Source organism: Atractosteus spatula, chromosome 28, assembly GCF_055471065.1.
Source record: "Atractosteus spatula isolate fAtrSpa1 chromosome 28, fAtrSpa1.hap1, whole genome shotgun sequence".
NCBI lineage: Eukaryota > Metazoa > Chordata > Actinopteri > Semionotiformes > Lepisosteidae > Atractosteus > Atractosteus spatula.
This window is the reverse complement of record NC_142733.1, coordinates 6,432,560-6,448,187: the sequence shown is the minus strand read 5'-3', so window position 1 is coordinate 6,448,187 and position 15,628 is coordinate 6,432,560. Positions and strand designations below refer to the sequence as shown.

General features: G+C 44.5%; 2 protein-coding genes across 2 annotated transcripts; both read left to right on the top strand.

The window, feature by feature from the left end:
* The first annotated feature begins 464 nt into the window (after positions 1-464).
* Positions 465-3,184, top strand: LOC148813867 (endonuclease domain-containing 1 protein-like). Its single transcript, XM_088907741.1, has 2 exons — positions 465-842; positions 2,520-3,184. The coding sequence occupies exons 1-2, from the start codon at positions 534-536 to the stop codon at positions 3,147-3,149; spliced, it is 939 nt and encodes a 312-aa protein (XP_088763867.1). The 5' UTR covers positions 465-533; the 3' UTR covers positions 3,150-3,184.
* A 2,871-nt stretch (positions 3,185-6,055) lies between these two features.
* Positions 6,056-14,459, top strand: LOC148813866 (calreticulin-like). The gene is made up of 9 exons (XM_088907466.1): positions 6,056-6,217; positions 8,230-8,331; positions 9,056-9,259; positions 9,566-9,660; positions 10,112-10,321; positions 10,745-10,858; positions 11,362-11,505; positions 11,603-11,695; positions 12,607-14,459. The coding sequence occupies exons 1-9, from the start codon at positions 6,127-6,129 to the stop codon at positions 12,814-12,816; spliced, it is 1,263 nt and encodes a 420-aa protein (XP_088763592.1). The 5' UTR covers positions 6,056-6,126; the 3' UTR covers positions 12,817-14,459.
* The last annotated feature ends 1,169 nt before the right edge of the window (positions 14,460-15,628 follow it).

Here is a 15,628-nt window from a genome sequence, read left to right as displayed (position 1 = left end):
TGGGATATTATAATGACTCAAGAGACACCCAGCCCACACGTCCTGTATATCGTAATATGAAATACCTTAATTAAAATCCACGTTAATTGACAGCACACAATCAATTCACACAAATAATCACAGCCAATGGTTGTCATTAGGGAGGCCTGTCTCAATCGTTAATTTCAGCAGTTGGCAGAAAAGCTCAATCGTTAATTGTCAAAATTGTCAAAAAAGTCAAAATCTATAAATATATAACTTAATATCTGATAGTTAAAAAAATCTATACCTGTAAGTCAACATGGTTTACTTTACGGAAGCTATCTTATTTGAAAATGCATGTCCAGGAAGTAGAAATATATAACTTAATTAATATCCGATAGTTCAAAAAAATCTATTCCTGTAAATCACATGGTTTACTTTACGGAAACTATTTTATTTGAAAATGCATGTCCAGGAAGTCGTGGGATCACTAGAGAAGACGCAGAAGCCAGGAGCTGTCAGAAGCGATAAGAAGCGATCAGGGTTTTATACAGTCGACTGCAGCAAGAGCCATGCATCTTGCGTATCTGCTATTTCTGTTGAGTGCTTTCCTCGCCCAGCAGACAGTAAGGGGTACGGTTGTAGATTCATTCAAAAATTCTAACTGCAGGAAATTATTTTATGAAAAGGAGGAACCGGCTGGGTTTAATAGTCAAAATTATGCGAGAGTGTGCCAGACGTTTAGGAATAGAATTTATTTCGCCTCTCTCTACGACAAAACAAGGCGAATACCGCTCTACTCCGCCTCCTTGTACAACTATAAGGACCCCAATGATACATCTTCCGAGACCACCGAAAAAAACTGGAAGTACGAGCCACAGGTCAGTCTTCCAATTTTAATCTTACGGTTGGGTGAGGTCTCTACGCCTATTCGCTTGTCAGTGTGAAAATAATTGCATGTGAGCATGTTTTGAATTCCAATAGTGGAGTAGTATATCGTTTATTAGTGTGACTGATTTTATTTGGAATTACCTATTTTATTTCTTTGTTCAATATATGAATTGATATTTACTTTTTTCTTTTCTGTTGAATATATCCTGTTTTTTTTTCTGGTGTTGTAAGCTGTGTATTGCTTCATTTCAGCATTGCTGTATCACAGCTCCTGGGTCCAATTACAGTCTGTGGCACCTTCTGTATGGAGCTGGTCTGTCCTGTTACTGTGTAGGCAGCCACCAGGTGCTCTGGCTTAGTCTCAAGGAACAGAGAGACACCATCAAGGTTAATTGGCATCAGAAAACTGTGCCTTTTGTGAGTTTGTGTGCTCTGTAATGGACTCCCCTGTAGCTGTTCTCTTCTGGTCTGCATGGTGCAGCCTGAGCAGTTTTTGAAGATTGCTAGGTGAAACCACACATACAGCCACAAGGGGAGCACTGGGAGGCGCCACTGGGGATGACTGAGTTGGAGGTGGGGTGGGAGAAAGGGTTGTGGGAAAAATTATCTTAGCAATTTTTTTTTTGCATGTGCATTATTGCAAATCACAGCTGTGATTTGCATTGAGAGAAATGCAGCAACAGCAGTAGTATGATAATTCTGCAGCACTTTGTATGTTTTTGCATAGTGACCTTTTACCCTAAACACAATCAGAGGGTCATATTTTCAATTTTATTTAACAAATAACCCACTTGATATAAATAATACACCATTTCAATATACCAGTGAATCCAAAACCTCTTGTTTCTGGCCCGCATGATCCCAGTGAAATCCTAACTGGACATTCGGTGGTGTCATTGAAGAATTTATGAAGCTAATAATGTGATTGATTTGAATTTTTAAATCATGTTCCCTCTCCCTCAAAGTTTGCAGTTTTCACATTATTGGCACAAATTTAAAAGTCGCTATTATGTTTAACGAGTCAATTATTAGTCCAAGCTGGGGTGCAAATTCAACATCGAGACCTCAGCTGGAAAAGGAATTGGCAGCAGCAGTAGTGGAAAGGAAACACTAGTTTAAGGGATTCCAGAGAGCATTTCTTTCTGGCCCCAAAGTGAGGGATGAAAGACCATCTTCTTCTGTGAAGATGCAGGGAGATTCTGACAACAGCAGCATGACTCAGCATCACATGTTCACACCTTCCTCCTTTCTAACTTAAAGGGGCAGTTCTGGGCTTGATGTAATAATAATAATATCCTTACACTTATTTAGCACTTTTCTGGACACTCTGTTCAAAGTGCTTTACAGGTAATAGGGACTCCCCTCCACCAGCACCAATGTTACCCCCTGGATGGCAGCCATATTGGGCCAGTATGCCCACCACATACCAGCTCTCAGTGGGAGGAGAACAGTGATGAAGCCAGTTCAGAGATGGGGGTTATTAGGAGGGCAAAATTGGTAAAGGCCAGGGGAACATTAGTCCAAGACACCAGGGCAACACCCCTACTCTTCTCTTTTCGAAAAAGGCACCGGGTTTTTTAATAAACTAGGCTGAGCGATGTTTTGTGCTTTTTTATTCTTCTCCCTCTTAATCAGCTCTTGTGTCGCGTGTCTTGTGTTCGTTTCAGCTTGTAAACCACACGAAAGGAGACAACATGGAAAAAATCACCGAAAATGTCAAAAATGACCCGAAGGTTCGGGACAGCCAGCCTGTGGAAATTGATTATCAGATGAAGTACTACAACATGTATTACACCAGAGGGCATTTAGTTCCGAACAGCTTCATGGCCAGCCCCTCCAGTAAAAGTGCTACCTTCACTGTGTCCAATGCTCCACCCCAGCCTCGCGGCTTCAACCAGAAGCAGTGGAGTGAGAAGGAGGAAGAGATTGCAAAGAAACTGGATGCCAGCTGCCATGTTGTCAGTGGTGTTCTTCCTTACGAGACAGAGAAATGGATCCCAGAAGATAGGCACAGGGTGGCGGTCCCACAGTTTGTGTGGATGGCTTACAAATGCCCAAACATCCCCCCTGCAGCAGTTCTGGGATACAGTGATGGAAATGCGCCTGTCGATTTCGATTTTGGCCAGGGCTGCAAAGTGAAATTGAAACCTAAGGAAATAAAAGACATTACAGTGTCATGTCTGGAATCAATATTAGCCTCAAGAATTCCCTCCCAGTCAGCCTACAGGATCTTTACAAGTGGGTGTGGTGCACACCACTCTAATATTGCAGAGGGAACATCCTGGGAACAATGCTAATTTGGGGGATAATAAATTTACTTGTGGTCTCTATACATGTATGTGTCCTATAGTTGCGTTTATGTATTTTTTTTTCAATCGGTTGATATGACGGTTTTTCTTGTCCAGTTATGAATTTGTCTTTCTATGAGTTCGGTCATTGGCTCTTGGTGACCGGCAGCCAAAACAGAGTTTGGCCTCCAGGATGCTAAACGCCAGAGGAATGAGAGGCAGAGGTGGGTGGGGGGGGGGCGCAACGTTAGCGGAAACAGGAGGACTCTGGGAACAGGAAGCGGGGGAGGATGTGGAGGGAGTCCGCAGTTTGAAACAAACGGACAGGGCGGTGACTCGGCAGGGCAAAGGCACGGAGGGGAGGAGAGCAGCCAGTGGCAGGGTTGTAGATTCCCAGTCCAGAGCAGCCCAGCGTCACGGAGACCCCACTGACGGGCTGCAGTTCATTGCCAGCGTGAAGCGAGAGAGCGCACTTGCACCGCTGCAGAAATAAAAGTGAATCTGTCATTTCAGACGTCCTGCAGCCTGTTAGGGTTATACCATGAAAGGTTAATGAATTACTACTCAATCTTCCCTCCATTGAGACATTTTCATCACTTGATTTCACAGTAATCACAGTAATTGCAAGAGCTGTCCGTCAAGTGACGCCTGAGAGCCGAACAGACAAGTACGAAACTGGACGTTGCGGAAATTCCTGTGCTGGTTTTATTTTTTAATTCTTTTTTTCGAGCTTCTGTGTCTTTTTGCTGTCCCTGTCTCAGTCGGTTGGTTGACGCTCATCGTCCAAGACACGAGAGTGCGCAGCCCGCTGCAGATTTGCTTGAAATAGGCACAAGGGCACGTGTGTGGAGGCGCCAGGGTGCAGAAACATCTGTAATTTTCCTTGCAATATCATGTTAAAGCTAAAGCAGAAGAAACCGTGTAAAAACGGCTTCCGAACAGCCACTGAACGCAGTGTCCTGTGTTGTGAACCTTAATAACTAATAAATAAACTGATAACTAATATGTGCCGTTTTATTTAAAATACTTAAATGGTAAAAGCTGGTTTCTGATCCAGTTCAAGCCGTTCACTACTGAACGATGCCTCCAATCATCTTGGCAGGCGCAGCCAGAGAAGAGACAAGAAGAGTTTAGCTGTAATACCTTTAGAAATAATTTAGCCCTGATGCTACAGTGTTACAATGGATGCAGTGAGCACGACCTCCTACTGCACTGCGCTGCGCTGTCGGGTCTGAGGCTATCAAATGTGAAAAGCCTTTGCAATCTTTGGGGTCGTGTTTTTGCACTTCTGCTGCGAATGCTTTTAAGTCATCCTGAATAAATAAATAAAGTTCGCTGCTATGCACTGGCGTCCAGACGTGTTTTTCACCCCATGCTTCAGGGATAAACCCCAGGCTGCAATGATCTTTAGCAGGAATAAGCAAGCACCTCTGTAGGATGGGAATAGAAGGTATGTCAGCACTATTCGTATTGTTTTATCATCACCATCATTCTCTCCGTTGGCCTGAGAGGAAGTGTATTCTTCAGTCTGAAAAACCACAGAGACGTGCTGGGGGTTTCACGCTTTCATTTTTGAGATAATCACCAGCGCTCGCTGGTTTTATGCCCCGTTTTAAGAAAAAAAAAGATCTTACTCATATGGCTTTCTGCACCAAGGTTTTACTGGACCCGCACAGAAAACGCCAGCGAGCTTGAATGTGGTTAAATGAGGTCTCCAAGAGTCGCAGCTCAAGCCTCAAGTACAAGGCAGTTTAAATGCTCCTCTGGTGAGACATTTCGGGCGCTGCGCAATTAAACCATATAAAACCATCTACTGTTAACACTCCATGCATGGCGTTCAAGCTGTGTACACAAGTTATATTTAATTGCATGGCACTGTCTCCTTTGATCTTGTTCCGTTCAAAGGCTGCAGGCAGAGGGAAAGAAGACTCAGAAGTGGACTGAGTTGTAAATCAAACCCGTCCCAATCTTGTGCTGTCCGAGCCTGAGTGGCCGATTCGCGTGGACTGTTGACAGACGTGGTTAAAATGTATCCTGGCTGCGGATCTCGTTGATTTATTAACTAAGGGCATGTAATGGCAGTAAACGGCTGTACTCTATTCCAAATAAACTCAATAAAGCCATTCCAATTCAAAATGTAGTCTGCATACCAAATAATATAGCACCGTTTCCTTTTAGTGACTTTACTATAGTATTAACCAAAATGTGTCAGAGTTCTAGACAATAATAGTTGCTTACACTTATACAGCGCTTTTCTGGACACTCCACTCAAAGCGCTTTACAGGTAATGGGGATCCCCTCCACCACCACCAGTGTGCAGCCCCACCTGGTTCATACAAAGGCAGCCATAATGCACCAGTACGCTCCCCACACACCAGCTCTCAGTGGGGAGAACAGAGTAAATGTTAGAAAAACATAATGTAAAAGATTTCCAGCTAAGTAATGCATACTTTACATCTACTGCTTAATTCTACTTAATTTCTACTATTCTATGATGAAATATTTTTAAAATGTGAGGCAAAGTACTAAAAAATCATGAATTGTTTCACTGAATACGTTTTTTATTTTAATTTATTAAAGCAAACTAATAATAAATACACCAGTTCCTAGCGTTTTTTTTTCAAACTAAGTCCAAAAAGAGAATAGTCCAATTTTTTTTTCCCCGATGAAACACAATCCCCCAAAATAAAACGCAAAGATACATATTTTCCGCTCTGTGGTCCCGGGTGTCTATTTCTCCAGTGACCGTTGATTGTTTTCAGCGTGGCCGTCCTGCGCCTGCGCCAAAGCGCGGGGTGGCGTCATCCGACGACTTCCTAGGAATAACTCGTGGTCTCACCTCATTGGCCAGGCTTGGGCCAATCAGCGGCAGCCATCTGTTCAGGAATAGCAGTCAGAAATTCCCAGGTTACTCTCAATAAAAACCCTGGGCAGACTGAGCAGGCAGGCAGAGGTTTCTTGGGCATCGGGTCGTGGGGGTGCAAGCATGCTGTTTTCTGGGCTACTGTCTTCGCTGTTGCTGGCGGCGATCACCGTCGATGCTGAAATTTATTTCAAAGAGCAATTTCTCGATGGAGGTAAAAAAAAAGTAGTAGATTTTTAAGTAGTTTTTAGTAGTTTTAATCATCTGTGTCAAGTTTTTTAAAAATGAAACCGTTTCACGTCCTGTGAGCTGTTTTCTCGAGTGCGTGTACGTGTATACATTGCCAAAGTAAATGCATGACCTTTCACAAAATGCGACTATTCGTTATCGGGAACAAAAATATAATGATATAAAAAATGTAATATTTCTAAGACTTCCGTAGTTTGGGGGGGATTCAATTAACTGTGATGTGAATATTCTGGGTAGAACTATTTCATGATTTTTTTTTAACCTGAATTCAAAAGCTCGATGTAATATAACGCATTTATGTAGTGTTGCTTTTGATCACTAGCCAGCTAAAATGGTTTATATTTAATCAGCATTTAGGTGTTGTGGTATGCGATGAAAATATTCGATTCGCACAGTGCAAGTCAATGACAGTCGTTTGGATTAAGGTATTGTCCGATTATTATGTAGATGCTCGAATGCAAATACTCGGGACAGCCGCCTGTAAGAACTTCCTCTTGGTTAAAAAAAAAGTCTTTTGCGGTGCAGATTTCGTGTAAATTAAGTGAGTTCTCTTTCCCCTTAAGACATGTGACCAGCATTTGCCCAAATCAGGAAATCGAAACGGAATTCATTTCTAAGGATGCAAAAAAATAACCACACGCTCGTTAACGACGATAGTCGGCGTATTAGCAGATATCGGGTAACGCATTAATTACCAAGTTTTAAAAAAAAAAGAGTTGTACCGAAGTTGAACAGAAACGGCTCCACTTTGGCTTCCCCCAGTTTGGAGGGTGAAACTGAAACTTCAAGGATTTAAAAGCGAAAGCGCCGTCGCAGTCATTGGAGTAGGTGCCGAACCGGACGGGCATGGCGTTTTGCACGGTGGCACGCAGATCCAGACGCGTGAGGTGTGTGTGTGTGGGATTAGAGCTGTGCCGACAGTTCAAACGAAGGAAAGCGGGGTGGGAAAGGGACCTCGTGCGGCGCTGATAGAAACTTCCAGCACAGGGCGGTCGTAGGCAGCAAACCCAGCACGAGATGCACCCGGAAGTCTGACCAATGCTGAAGTCACCTCGTTCTCGTTATCGCAAAAACTGCCCGACCTGCAGAAACCAGACTCGCTGCGTGGTCTTATTTTGCGTATCCTTCGGTCAGGGAGACGGAATTCCTGCGCTTGCTGTGTTTTTAAATTGATCCACAATAAGGCCCATTGCAGCTGTGTAACAAATGTCCGAAATTGTAGGATAGTAGCAGTTAAATAGAATAGTAGTTCAGGTGGGGAGCTGCGTCAGCATGCGTAGGCTGCAAAGGGACAAGTAATGGGTTTATTCCACGCTGAAGAGAGAAGAAAGAAAACACAACGTTTCGGCCGTGGAGCCTTCTTCAGGTGTCCCCCCATGAAGAAGACTCCACGGCTGAAACGTTGTGTGTTCTTTCTTCTTTTTTCAGCATGGAATAAACCCATTACTTGTTAAATAGAATAGTTTGAAAAAATCCTAGAATAATAGCACTTAAATACTCTGCTCTCCTCCCCTCTTGTAGCTGATGTATGTGGAGTGGACTTTGGCTACTGTCGCATCACCCAAGTGGGCGTTACGCACTGGTGGTGGTGGAGGGGAGACCCCATGACCTGTAAAGTGCTTTGAGAGGAGTGTACAGAAAAGCGCTATATAAGTGTAAAAATGATTATTATCATAGTGAAACAGGCTGCTCTGGTGCACAGCTGAGGCTGGTGATAATTGGTATCACCACTGTATCGGTCTGCCATAAACAAAGGAAGGAAATGAGCAGGACAAGCCTGTTCGGTCTGAGTGAGTTTCTCTCAAGCACAGTGGAGAAACAGAGTGGAGAAACTCATTATTTCATTTATTGTTGCTTAATTCCTCACCTTCCCCAAGAAAGACCATGTACAGTAGCTCTCATGGAATCCTCTCTCCTCCTGAGATCCCAGGGTTGCCTGTGTCCGGCAACGTTCTAAAATGTCCCTTCGCTTTCCAGATGCCTGGAAGACCCACTGGGTGGAGTCCAAGCACAAGTCCGACTACGGAGAGTGGAAACTGACTGCAGGAAAGTTCTATGGCGACGCAGAGAAGGACAAAGGTGAGTTGGCGTTCGGCACAAATGAGTGGAGGCTATTTCGTTGCTAGTCCCTGATTGATCCCAGGGTCTCATCCGGCCTTTTCTCATTGGAAGCCCCAGTACTAAATCAAGAACATGTTTGGACAGGGTGATCCAGACACCCACTCACACAATCATTTAGCTTTTAGGGTGGCTTCCCCCCAACTTTGTTGTACACCTTCTAGAGGGGACAGGTGGTTTTAGTCTGATTAAGAATGTGGCCCATTTGATTTCTCACTTCAGAAACAATGAGTTTTTAATGGGGGGGGGAATCATTGGAGGATAGAACTTGCTTTGTGACACTGCAAATAAAGGCAAACAAAACTGAATTCATTAGTAAATGAAGTACAGATGATTGTCTGAGCTCTAAAAAAAACATTACTTAATGTTCTCTCGTGATTGGCTGATCTAAGCAGCAATGCTTGACTCACCTTATCCTCTTGGTCTTTAACAGTGGATTCATCCAAACCACATTGAGTTATAACTGTCAGACTCTCCTTGGGACATGTGTCTTCTTCTGCTCTTGAAAATGAATGAAGGACGAATCTTGGTTTACAATGAAAGTGGCAGCATTCTCAGCGAAGCCGATTGTGAAAGAATAATAGCGAAGCTGGGGGGATAAAAAGCTCCTAACTTTTGCCAAGAGGGTCTTGTGCAGACTGGCACGAGGTGGGCCCCCCCTCTGATGCCCGGGTTGTGTTTGCAGGTCTGCAGACGAGTCAGGACGCCCGCTTCTACGCACTCTCTTCCCAGTTCAAGGCCTTCAGCAACGAGGGCAAGACCCTGGTGGTCCAGTTCACGGTCAAGCACGAGCAGAAGATCGACTGTGGCGGCGGCTACGTCAAGGTGTTCCCCGCCGACCTGGACCAGGCCGACATGCACGGAGACTCGCAGTACTACATCATGTTTGGTCAGTCGGCCGGCCACGTTTTCCTTCCCAGCATGCCGTTGCCCGTCTTGCCCGTTTCAGTAGAAGGAAGCGTGAGAGAGTGTACACCCTTGTGTTTAAATGTAGCCACTGCAAGCAAACCGGAACAGTATAAGTTTTTTTTCTATTTGAGAAGAGAACTGAAATTCAATATTTCTGTTGGGGGAGGGACATTGTTTCTCAGTTCAAATCCAGGAAGTGGGACATGATGAGTGCGTGTGGTATCTAAAGAAAACTGAGTGTCGTTTGTACTTCAAGGTCAATGTTAAGTTTTCAGTGTTTCCACAGGACCCGATATCTGTGGTTACAGTACCAAGAAGGTTCACGTCATCTTCAACTACAAGGGCAAAAACCACCTCATCAAGAAGGAAATCAAGTGCAAGGTTAGTCATCCGTGTCCCTCTTCAAACCTGCTGTATGACTGTCTGCTGCTGGGGAAGCTTCTGCGGGAGTTTTAATCCCTCTCTTTACTCTTCTTGGAGCTGTGTCCATGGAAACGGTGCCCTAGCGATGCCACCGACGAACATTGGTGGAAACATGTTTTTCTTTATGTGCTTGTCTGTCAAGGATAAACAGACACTCGTACGCTATAAATAACCTCTGCCAAGCCAAAAACATTAAACATTAAAGCCACTCTTAGGTCCTGTTTCTTGTTCTTGGGGAAAAATTGGCCTTATTTTACATTTGTGTGTTAGCCTAGATTTTATTTTTTAAATTTTGCTTGTACATTGGATGGATCACTGCTATGAACCCAACTGGGCTCCAGTCATGGTCAGAGGCTCAGACTTCCCGTTTCTTCATGTGGGTTTTCCTGTCTCCCCTCCCTGCCTGCAGGATGACGAGCTGACGCATTTGTACACCCTGATTCTGCGGCCTGACCAGACCTACGAGGTGAAGATCGACAACGAGAAGGTGGAGTCGGGCTCCCTGGAGGAGGACTGGGACTTCCTTCCCCCCAAGAAGATCAAGGACCCCAACGCCAAGAAGCCCGAGGACTGGGACGACCGGGCCAAGATCGACGACCCCGAAGATGTCAAGCCTGAGGTAAGAGCCACGCCGCTCTTGGGCCACTTCTGCACGACCGTGGACGGGTATAATCCTCACCCCTTTACCCAGTGCCCACTTCTCACCCCTCGCTGTGCCCGGTCGCCCCCCCTGCAGCAGCTCCTCTGCTTGTTCCTCCTAGTGGACTTGATGGTTCTGATGGGCTCGTCCCTCCACCTGGGGCATTCCCTCCGCCAGTGATCAGAATCGAATTGCTTCTGTCAGTCTGTCTTCCTAAGTGTCGTCTGCACCAATACACATCCTGTAGAGTGTTGCCCGAGTTGCAAAAACATTTGCTCTGAAACTCTTCTTTCCCTCTTGCACTTTGCAATCCTTCTTGTTATGAAAGGGGATGTCTGATTGTGACCCATTTACCGGTCGTGGGACCGTGCGGGTTCTCTGACGCATGCTTCCGATTTTCAGGACTGGGACAAGCCTGAGAACATCCCTGATCCCGACGCTAAGAAACCCGACGACTGGGATGAGGAGATGGATGGAGAGTGGGAGCCGCCCATGATCCCCAACCCCGAGTACAAGGTATGGAGAGCAGGGTGTAAGGGCTGGGGCGATGTCACCTCTCCTGGACCATTGGTGGTTCAGTGGGTGGGGTGGGTCTCAAGAAAGAAGCCTGGCATCTTCAAGGGGCATTACTTTCTTGCCAGCGTTTGAGTAAATACTGAAGTTGTGCTGCAGTGTGGAGTCATACCTTTACACAAACCTATTAGTGAGGCCCTGTGGGAAGGAATCCCATCCTGTTAACAGGTTGGGTAAGTGCATGACAGGACATACAGCTGTGGACTACTATAAGCAGTGTAATTTAAAAGGAGCAATCGGAACTCAAGATAAAGTGAAAGAAAGGGTTATTGCATTCTAGCTAAACTTCTTCATGGCTACTGTCTTCCCCAGGAAAGTTTTTCTTTTTCTCTTACCTTCTCTTTGTAGTGATGCCGAGACTGCCTCCGCGTGAATGTGTTCTCACTCCTGTGTGTAGCATTAGAAACAGCTTTTTTTTTTTTTTAATCCCCCTTATTTTGCTGCAGGGAGAGTGGAAACCAAAGCAGATTGACAACCCCAACTACAAAGGCGTCTGGGTCCACCCCGAAATTGACAACCCCGAGTACACCCCCGATTCCACCATCTACAAGTTTGACAACATTGGGGTGCTGGGTCTGGACCTGTGGCAGGTTTGTTCAGACATCTGTGAGAGCACGCTGTTGAAACGGTTTACGAGAGGGCCTCCGTTCCTTCTGTTGATGCTGACGACTGTTCTAATGCACACAGGTGAAATCTGGCACCATCTTCGATAACTTCCTGATCACGGACGATGAAAAAGCTGCAGAAGAGTTTGGCAAAGAGACCTGGGGAGTGACCAAGGTACATTGTGCAGGAAATTCAGAGAATCTTAAAATGAAATTGTAGCCTGGAAGTTGTAGTATCTGATCTCCAAATTGTCATTCATGTCATGTCTGAAATCTTAGAGGCTTAGATTCCAATGTTAAAGCATTGTCAACTGACCTAGAAGCCCATCTGTGCTGTCCGAGTGGATTCCTTCAGATCCTTCCAAGGAAAAGGTGAAGGAGTTCCTCTGATGGCTCAGTTTCCCAGCCTAAGTGTTTGGGATTACAGTGTCTGCTGGTTTTTGTTCCAACATTATTAGTGAAGGACAATTTTAGCTGAGTTATGGCTTTTGAATTGGTTTAGCTTTGACAATGTATTTCTCTAAGGAAGAAATGTAACTCATTAGCCAGGTGGAAGTCCTTCTGGAATGAAACCAGCATACACTGGGGGTCATGGGTTTTGGAAATCTGGGAAACTGCAGGCAGAGGAAACAAGTGAGTTGGATGCACAAGAGGGAAGCTCATGCAAGAGGGTTCTGTGGCACTGAGCATGTTTCAGAAGTGACATCACACCCTAGGAACATACACTGCAGAAATTTTAATATTGTCTGCAGCAGAAGGTGTTTTTTTTTTGTATAGTGGAGTGTGCCACTGTCTGGGGAATGCTACAGTGTGCGCACTGAGCCTGTGACTGACTACGATTGAATACTGGCAGAAGCAGGGAAAAGCTGCACTCTTCCAAAGTGTAGATTTAGGGTTGCATGACTGTAGCCTAAAGGAGAGCACATCCACCAGCTTGTGCAAGAAAGCAGCATTAGGAGAAAGGTGTCTGTTATGGTGTGGCTGAGGCTTCAAACCACCTCAGGTGTGATGTCTGAACGTTGCACTTGGAACGATGTCTGGCCTTGGGGCACCTGATCTAAATGGTCCTTCCTTCCTAACTTGCAGGAGCCCGAGAAGAAAATGAAGGAGAAGCAGGAAGAGGAGGAGAGAAAGCAGCGCGAGGAGGAGGAGAAGAACAAGAAGGAGCAGGAGACGGAGGAGGATGAGGAGGAGGATGAAGAGGAAGGCGAGGAGGAGGAAGAGGAGGACAAGAAGGAGGAGGGGGAGGAAGAGGATTCAACGGAAACTGAAGCTCCAACGAAAGACGAACTCTAGACTGGGGTCAGTTGGCAGCCCAGGGACTGTGGCCACACATCCTCGCAGAAGATACAGGCGCCAGCCTCTGCTGCAACTTCTCCCTTCCTCTCCCGCGATTTTATTTTTTTATAATTGCCACCGATTGCCCCCCCCCTAGCTTTTATTTTCCTAAATAAATGACACATCAGTGACATAACAGTAAAGGGGTGAGATTCTCCCAGTCACAAACATTGTTGTTTTGTTTTTTCCCTGCCATATCATAAAGAGCCTCGTGTGGCTCTGCCTGAAAGATAGAGGTGTCTGCGCTCTCCGAGTGCGACTCTGGCATGCACATGGCCTCTGCTGGCTTTTCTCCCAGCCCAGGGCTGCTCACACACCCCGGTGCTTCACTACAGCACCAGGAAAGCAATGGAGGAGTGCAGAATTGTATTTTAATTTATTTAAACTGGTGGCTTGTGTTCACATGGTTGTTTTGTTGTTTTAATCCCTATGCCGTAGTCCCTCTAAGCAGTTAAGAGAAGGTGGTGCCTCGATGAAGTCCACAGGGGGGGATTTGCCGAGTTGTGCTTCGTGCCTGGAAGCTGTGCTCAGTGCTAACATCCACTGTGCTTCTGAAACACCTTTTGGTGTTTACTGAGAAAAAAGGATTCACATAACGGTTTTAGGAAAATTGTAAAACTAAACTTCAGATTTATGAAGCATTTTTGTGCACCTCCACAATCGGATGTTTTTTTTGTTTATTTGTATGCGGGTTTTGATTTCTTAGAGCTCTTCCCAAAATATATAATGTATTTTTTTTTTCTTTTATGGCTGTGAATCCCAAGCCATACCTTCAACAGCCTGTTTTGGAAATGCGAAATATTGTTGTACCCAACTGTACAGCATTAAAAATGAACAATTGCCAGAAATATTTTGTTGTGAAATAATTACTATTAACTGTTGATAATGAATAGTTAAGACTGTTGGGTCCTCTCATTTAAACAGGGATATCTTCTGTCAATCAGTCACAGAAAATCAATCGTCTTTTTATAGAAATATTTTTTACTTTTTAGTCTGACATGCATTCTGTGTGTTTCAAAGCACTGAGCCTTTTTCTTACTGCATCCTTAAGACCATGAATTCACCCACATGTGTTCTGCACATGTGTAAATCAAACGAGTAGCACAGAAGTGTGGTGAAATGCTCATAAAGCATTGCATCCTTAGTTTTTATGAATGATCTTCATGATCTATCAGGGCATTCTGCTGTCAGATGTGACACTGTTGTTCCCTTCAGTTCCACCCCTAGATCTTAAGAGATGTAATGTCTGTGTTTACAAGTTAGGCTTTTTTTTGGGGGGGGGGGTGGGGAGATCAGGGGGATGAGATGTCTGAACATCACTAACGTGTGACTGAGGGGGGAGGAATCTTTGATCCTGTTGTAAAATGTAATTTGTTTTGAGGCATAGTTTTTTTTGGTAGAAAGGAAGGCAATTGGATTCTTGATCTGCATTCCATCTGGGACATTGATGTAAATAGTCCTCACTCGCAGTGGAGGTTCATGTGAAAATGTGGTACTTTGTTTTTGGGGGAACGTACAGTGAATTCAAATGGGTTTGTTTTTTGCAACCAGAATGTAATTATTAATACCAAAGTTTTATTAAATAAAAAAGCTTAAATTGATTTTTTGTTTGTTTTTTTTCTCTCCTGAAGAGGTGGTATTTTTTTTTTAATTGCCTGCTATACTAGACTGCTAAATTCTTAGTGGTCAAGCCAGTGTAGGCCTTTCACATCTCGCATAACGGCCTGGATCTGCTCCCAGGATGATGAATTTGAGATATTTGTGTTTTAGTATATACATGTGTGTATTGTTCTGTGAATCGGGATGCTCTTCATCATAAAAAGTAGTATTTCAGTAACCGCTAATGCAGTGTTTTCTCTCAGGATTACAGATTGTATTACCTGTGTGTGTAAATTCTGGCTTGGAAGGGGCCGGGACACAGGCCAAGAAGGAATTTTGCTGAACGAATCCATCCATTTTCTAACCACTTCATCTGATTCAGGGATGTGGGGGAGCTGGAGCCTATCCCAGCAAGCAATGGGTGCAAGGATTCACCCAGACACCAGTTCATCACAGATGCTGTTTTAATATTCATCTTAATTTCCTTGTATTTTATGGGACTTTTCATCCAAACGCTCTCAGGATATGTATCTCTTTACACATAGGAGGGGAAGTGTTAATAGGTAACTTAGCCAGGTTACTAGATCCTTATGCTTACTCTTATAAACAATACAATTTGATTTATAATAACTGTGTAGTAAGGCCCTCAATTGTGGCTCATCTGGAGGACTACCTAGTACAGCCGTCTTTATGACAATAGTGGGGTTTGGAAATTTAGATCAGGAGGGAATAGCACCACCTACTGGTCTTGCCAACACAAACAATGATAGGGCTTTGTTTTGACATTAGCCCTTGGACATAACCGTGGTTTAGCACTACAATTCAACAAACCAGGTCCAGCCATCTACCAGAACGGGAAGAATGCAATACGAAGATATATACATATATATCACGAATCGGGTCGAAATCTCAATCTGAAAGGGGCTTTCCTATTATATCAACCGGGGAAAATTGTAGTCCTCCAACGTCTGCTGTGTCTGGAGACATGAATACTGAATAAGCTGTTGTGCACTGTAAGTCTTGCAGTGAACGACAGACTATGGGCATTACAGGGACTCCAGAGCTAGGACAGTGGTCTTCATTTAATAGCCTGGTATTACTGTACTTGCTTCTGCAATGCCTTACGGTGATCGATCATTTTTAATTACCCCTCATCTTTCAGGGGTTCCCC

What these genes read in the sequence shown, in the direction of transcription:
- LOC148813867 (XM_088907741.1), top strand. Translation starts at nt 534, where the DNA reads ATGCATCTTGCGTATCTGCTATTTCTGTTGAGTGCTTTCCTCGCCCAG. An exon ending in ACTGGAAGTACGAGCCACAG is followed by an intron (nt 843 to 2,519) that starts GTCAGTCTTCCA and finishes TGTTCGTTTCAG; the next exon opens with CTTGTAAACCACACGAAAGG.
- LOC148813866 (XM_088907466.1), top strand. Translation starts at nt 6,127, where the DNA reads ATGCTGTTTTCTGGGCTACTGTCTTCGCTGTTGCTGGCGGCGATCACC. An exon ending in CCGAAGATGTCAAGCCTGAG is followed by an intron (nt 10,322 to 10,744) that starts GTAAGAGCCACG and finishes TCCGATTTTCAG; the next exon opens with GACTGGGACAAGCCTGAGAA. An exon ending in TCCCCAACCCCGAGTACAAG is followed by an intron (nt 10,859 to 11,361) that starts GTATGGAGAGCA and finishes ATTTTGCTGCAG; the next exon opens with GGAGAGTGGAAACCAAAGCA.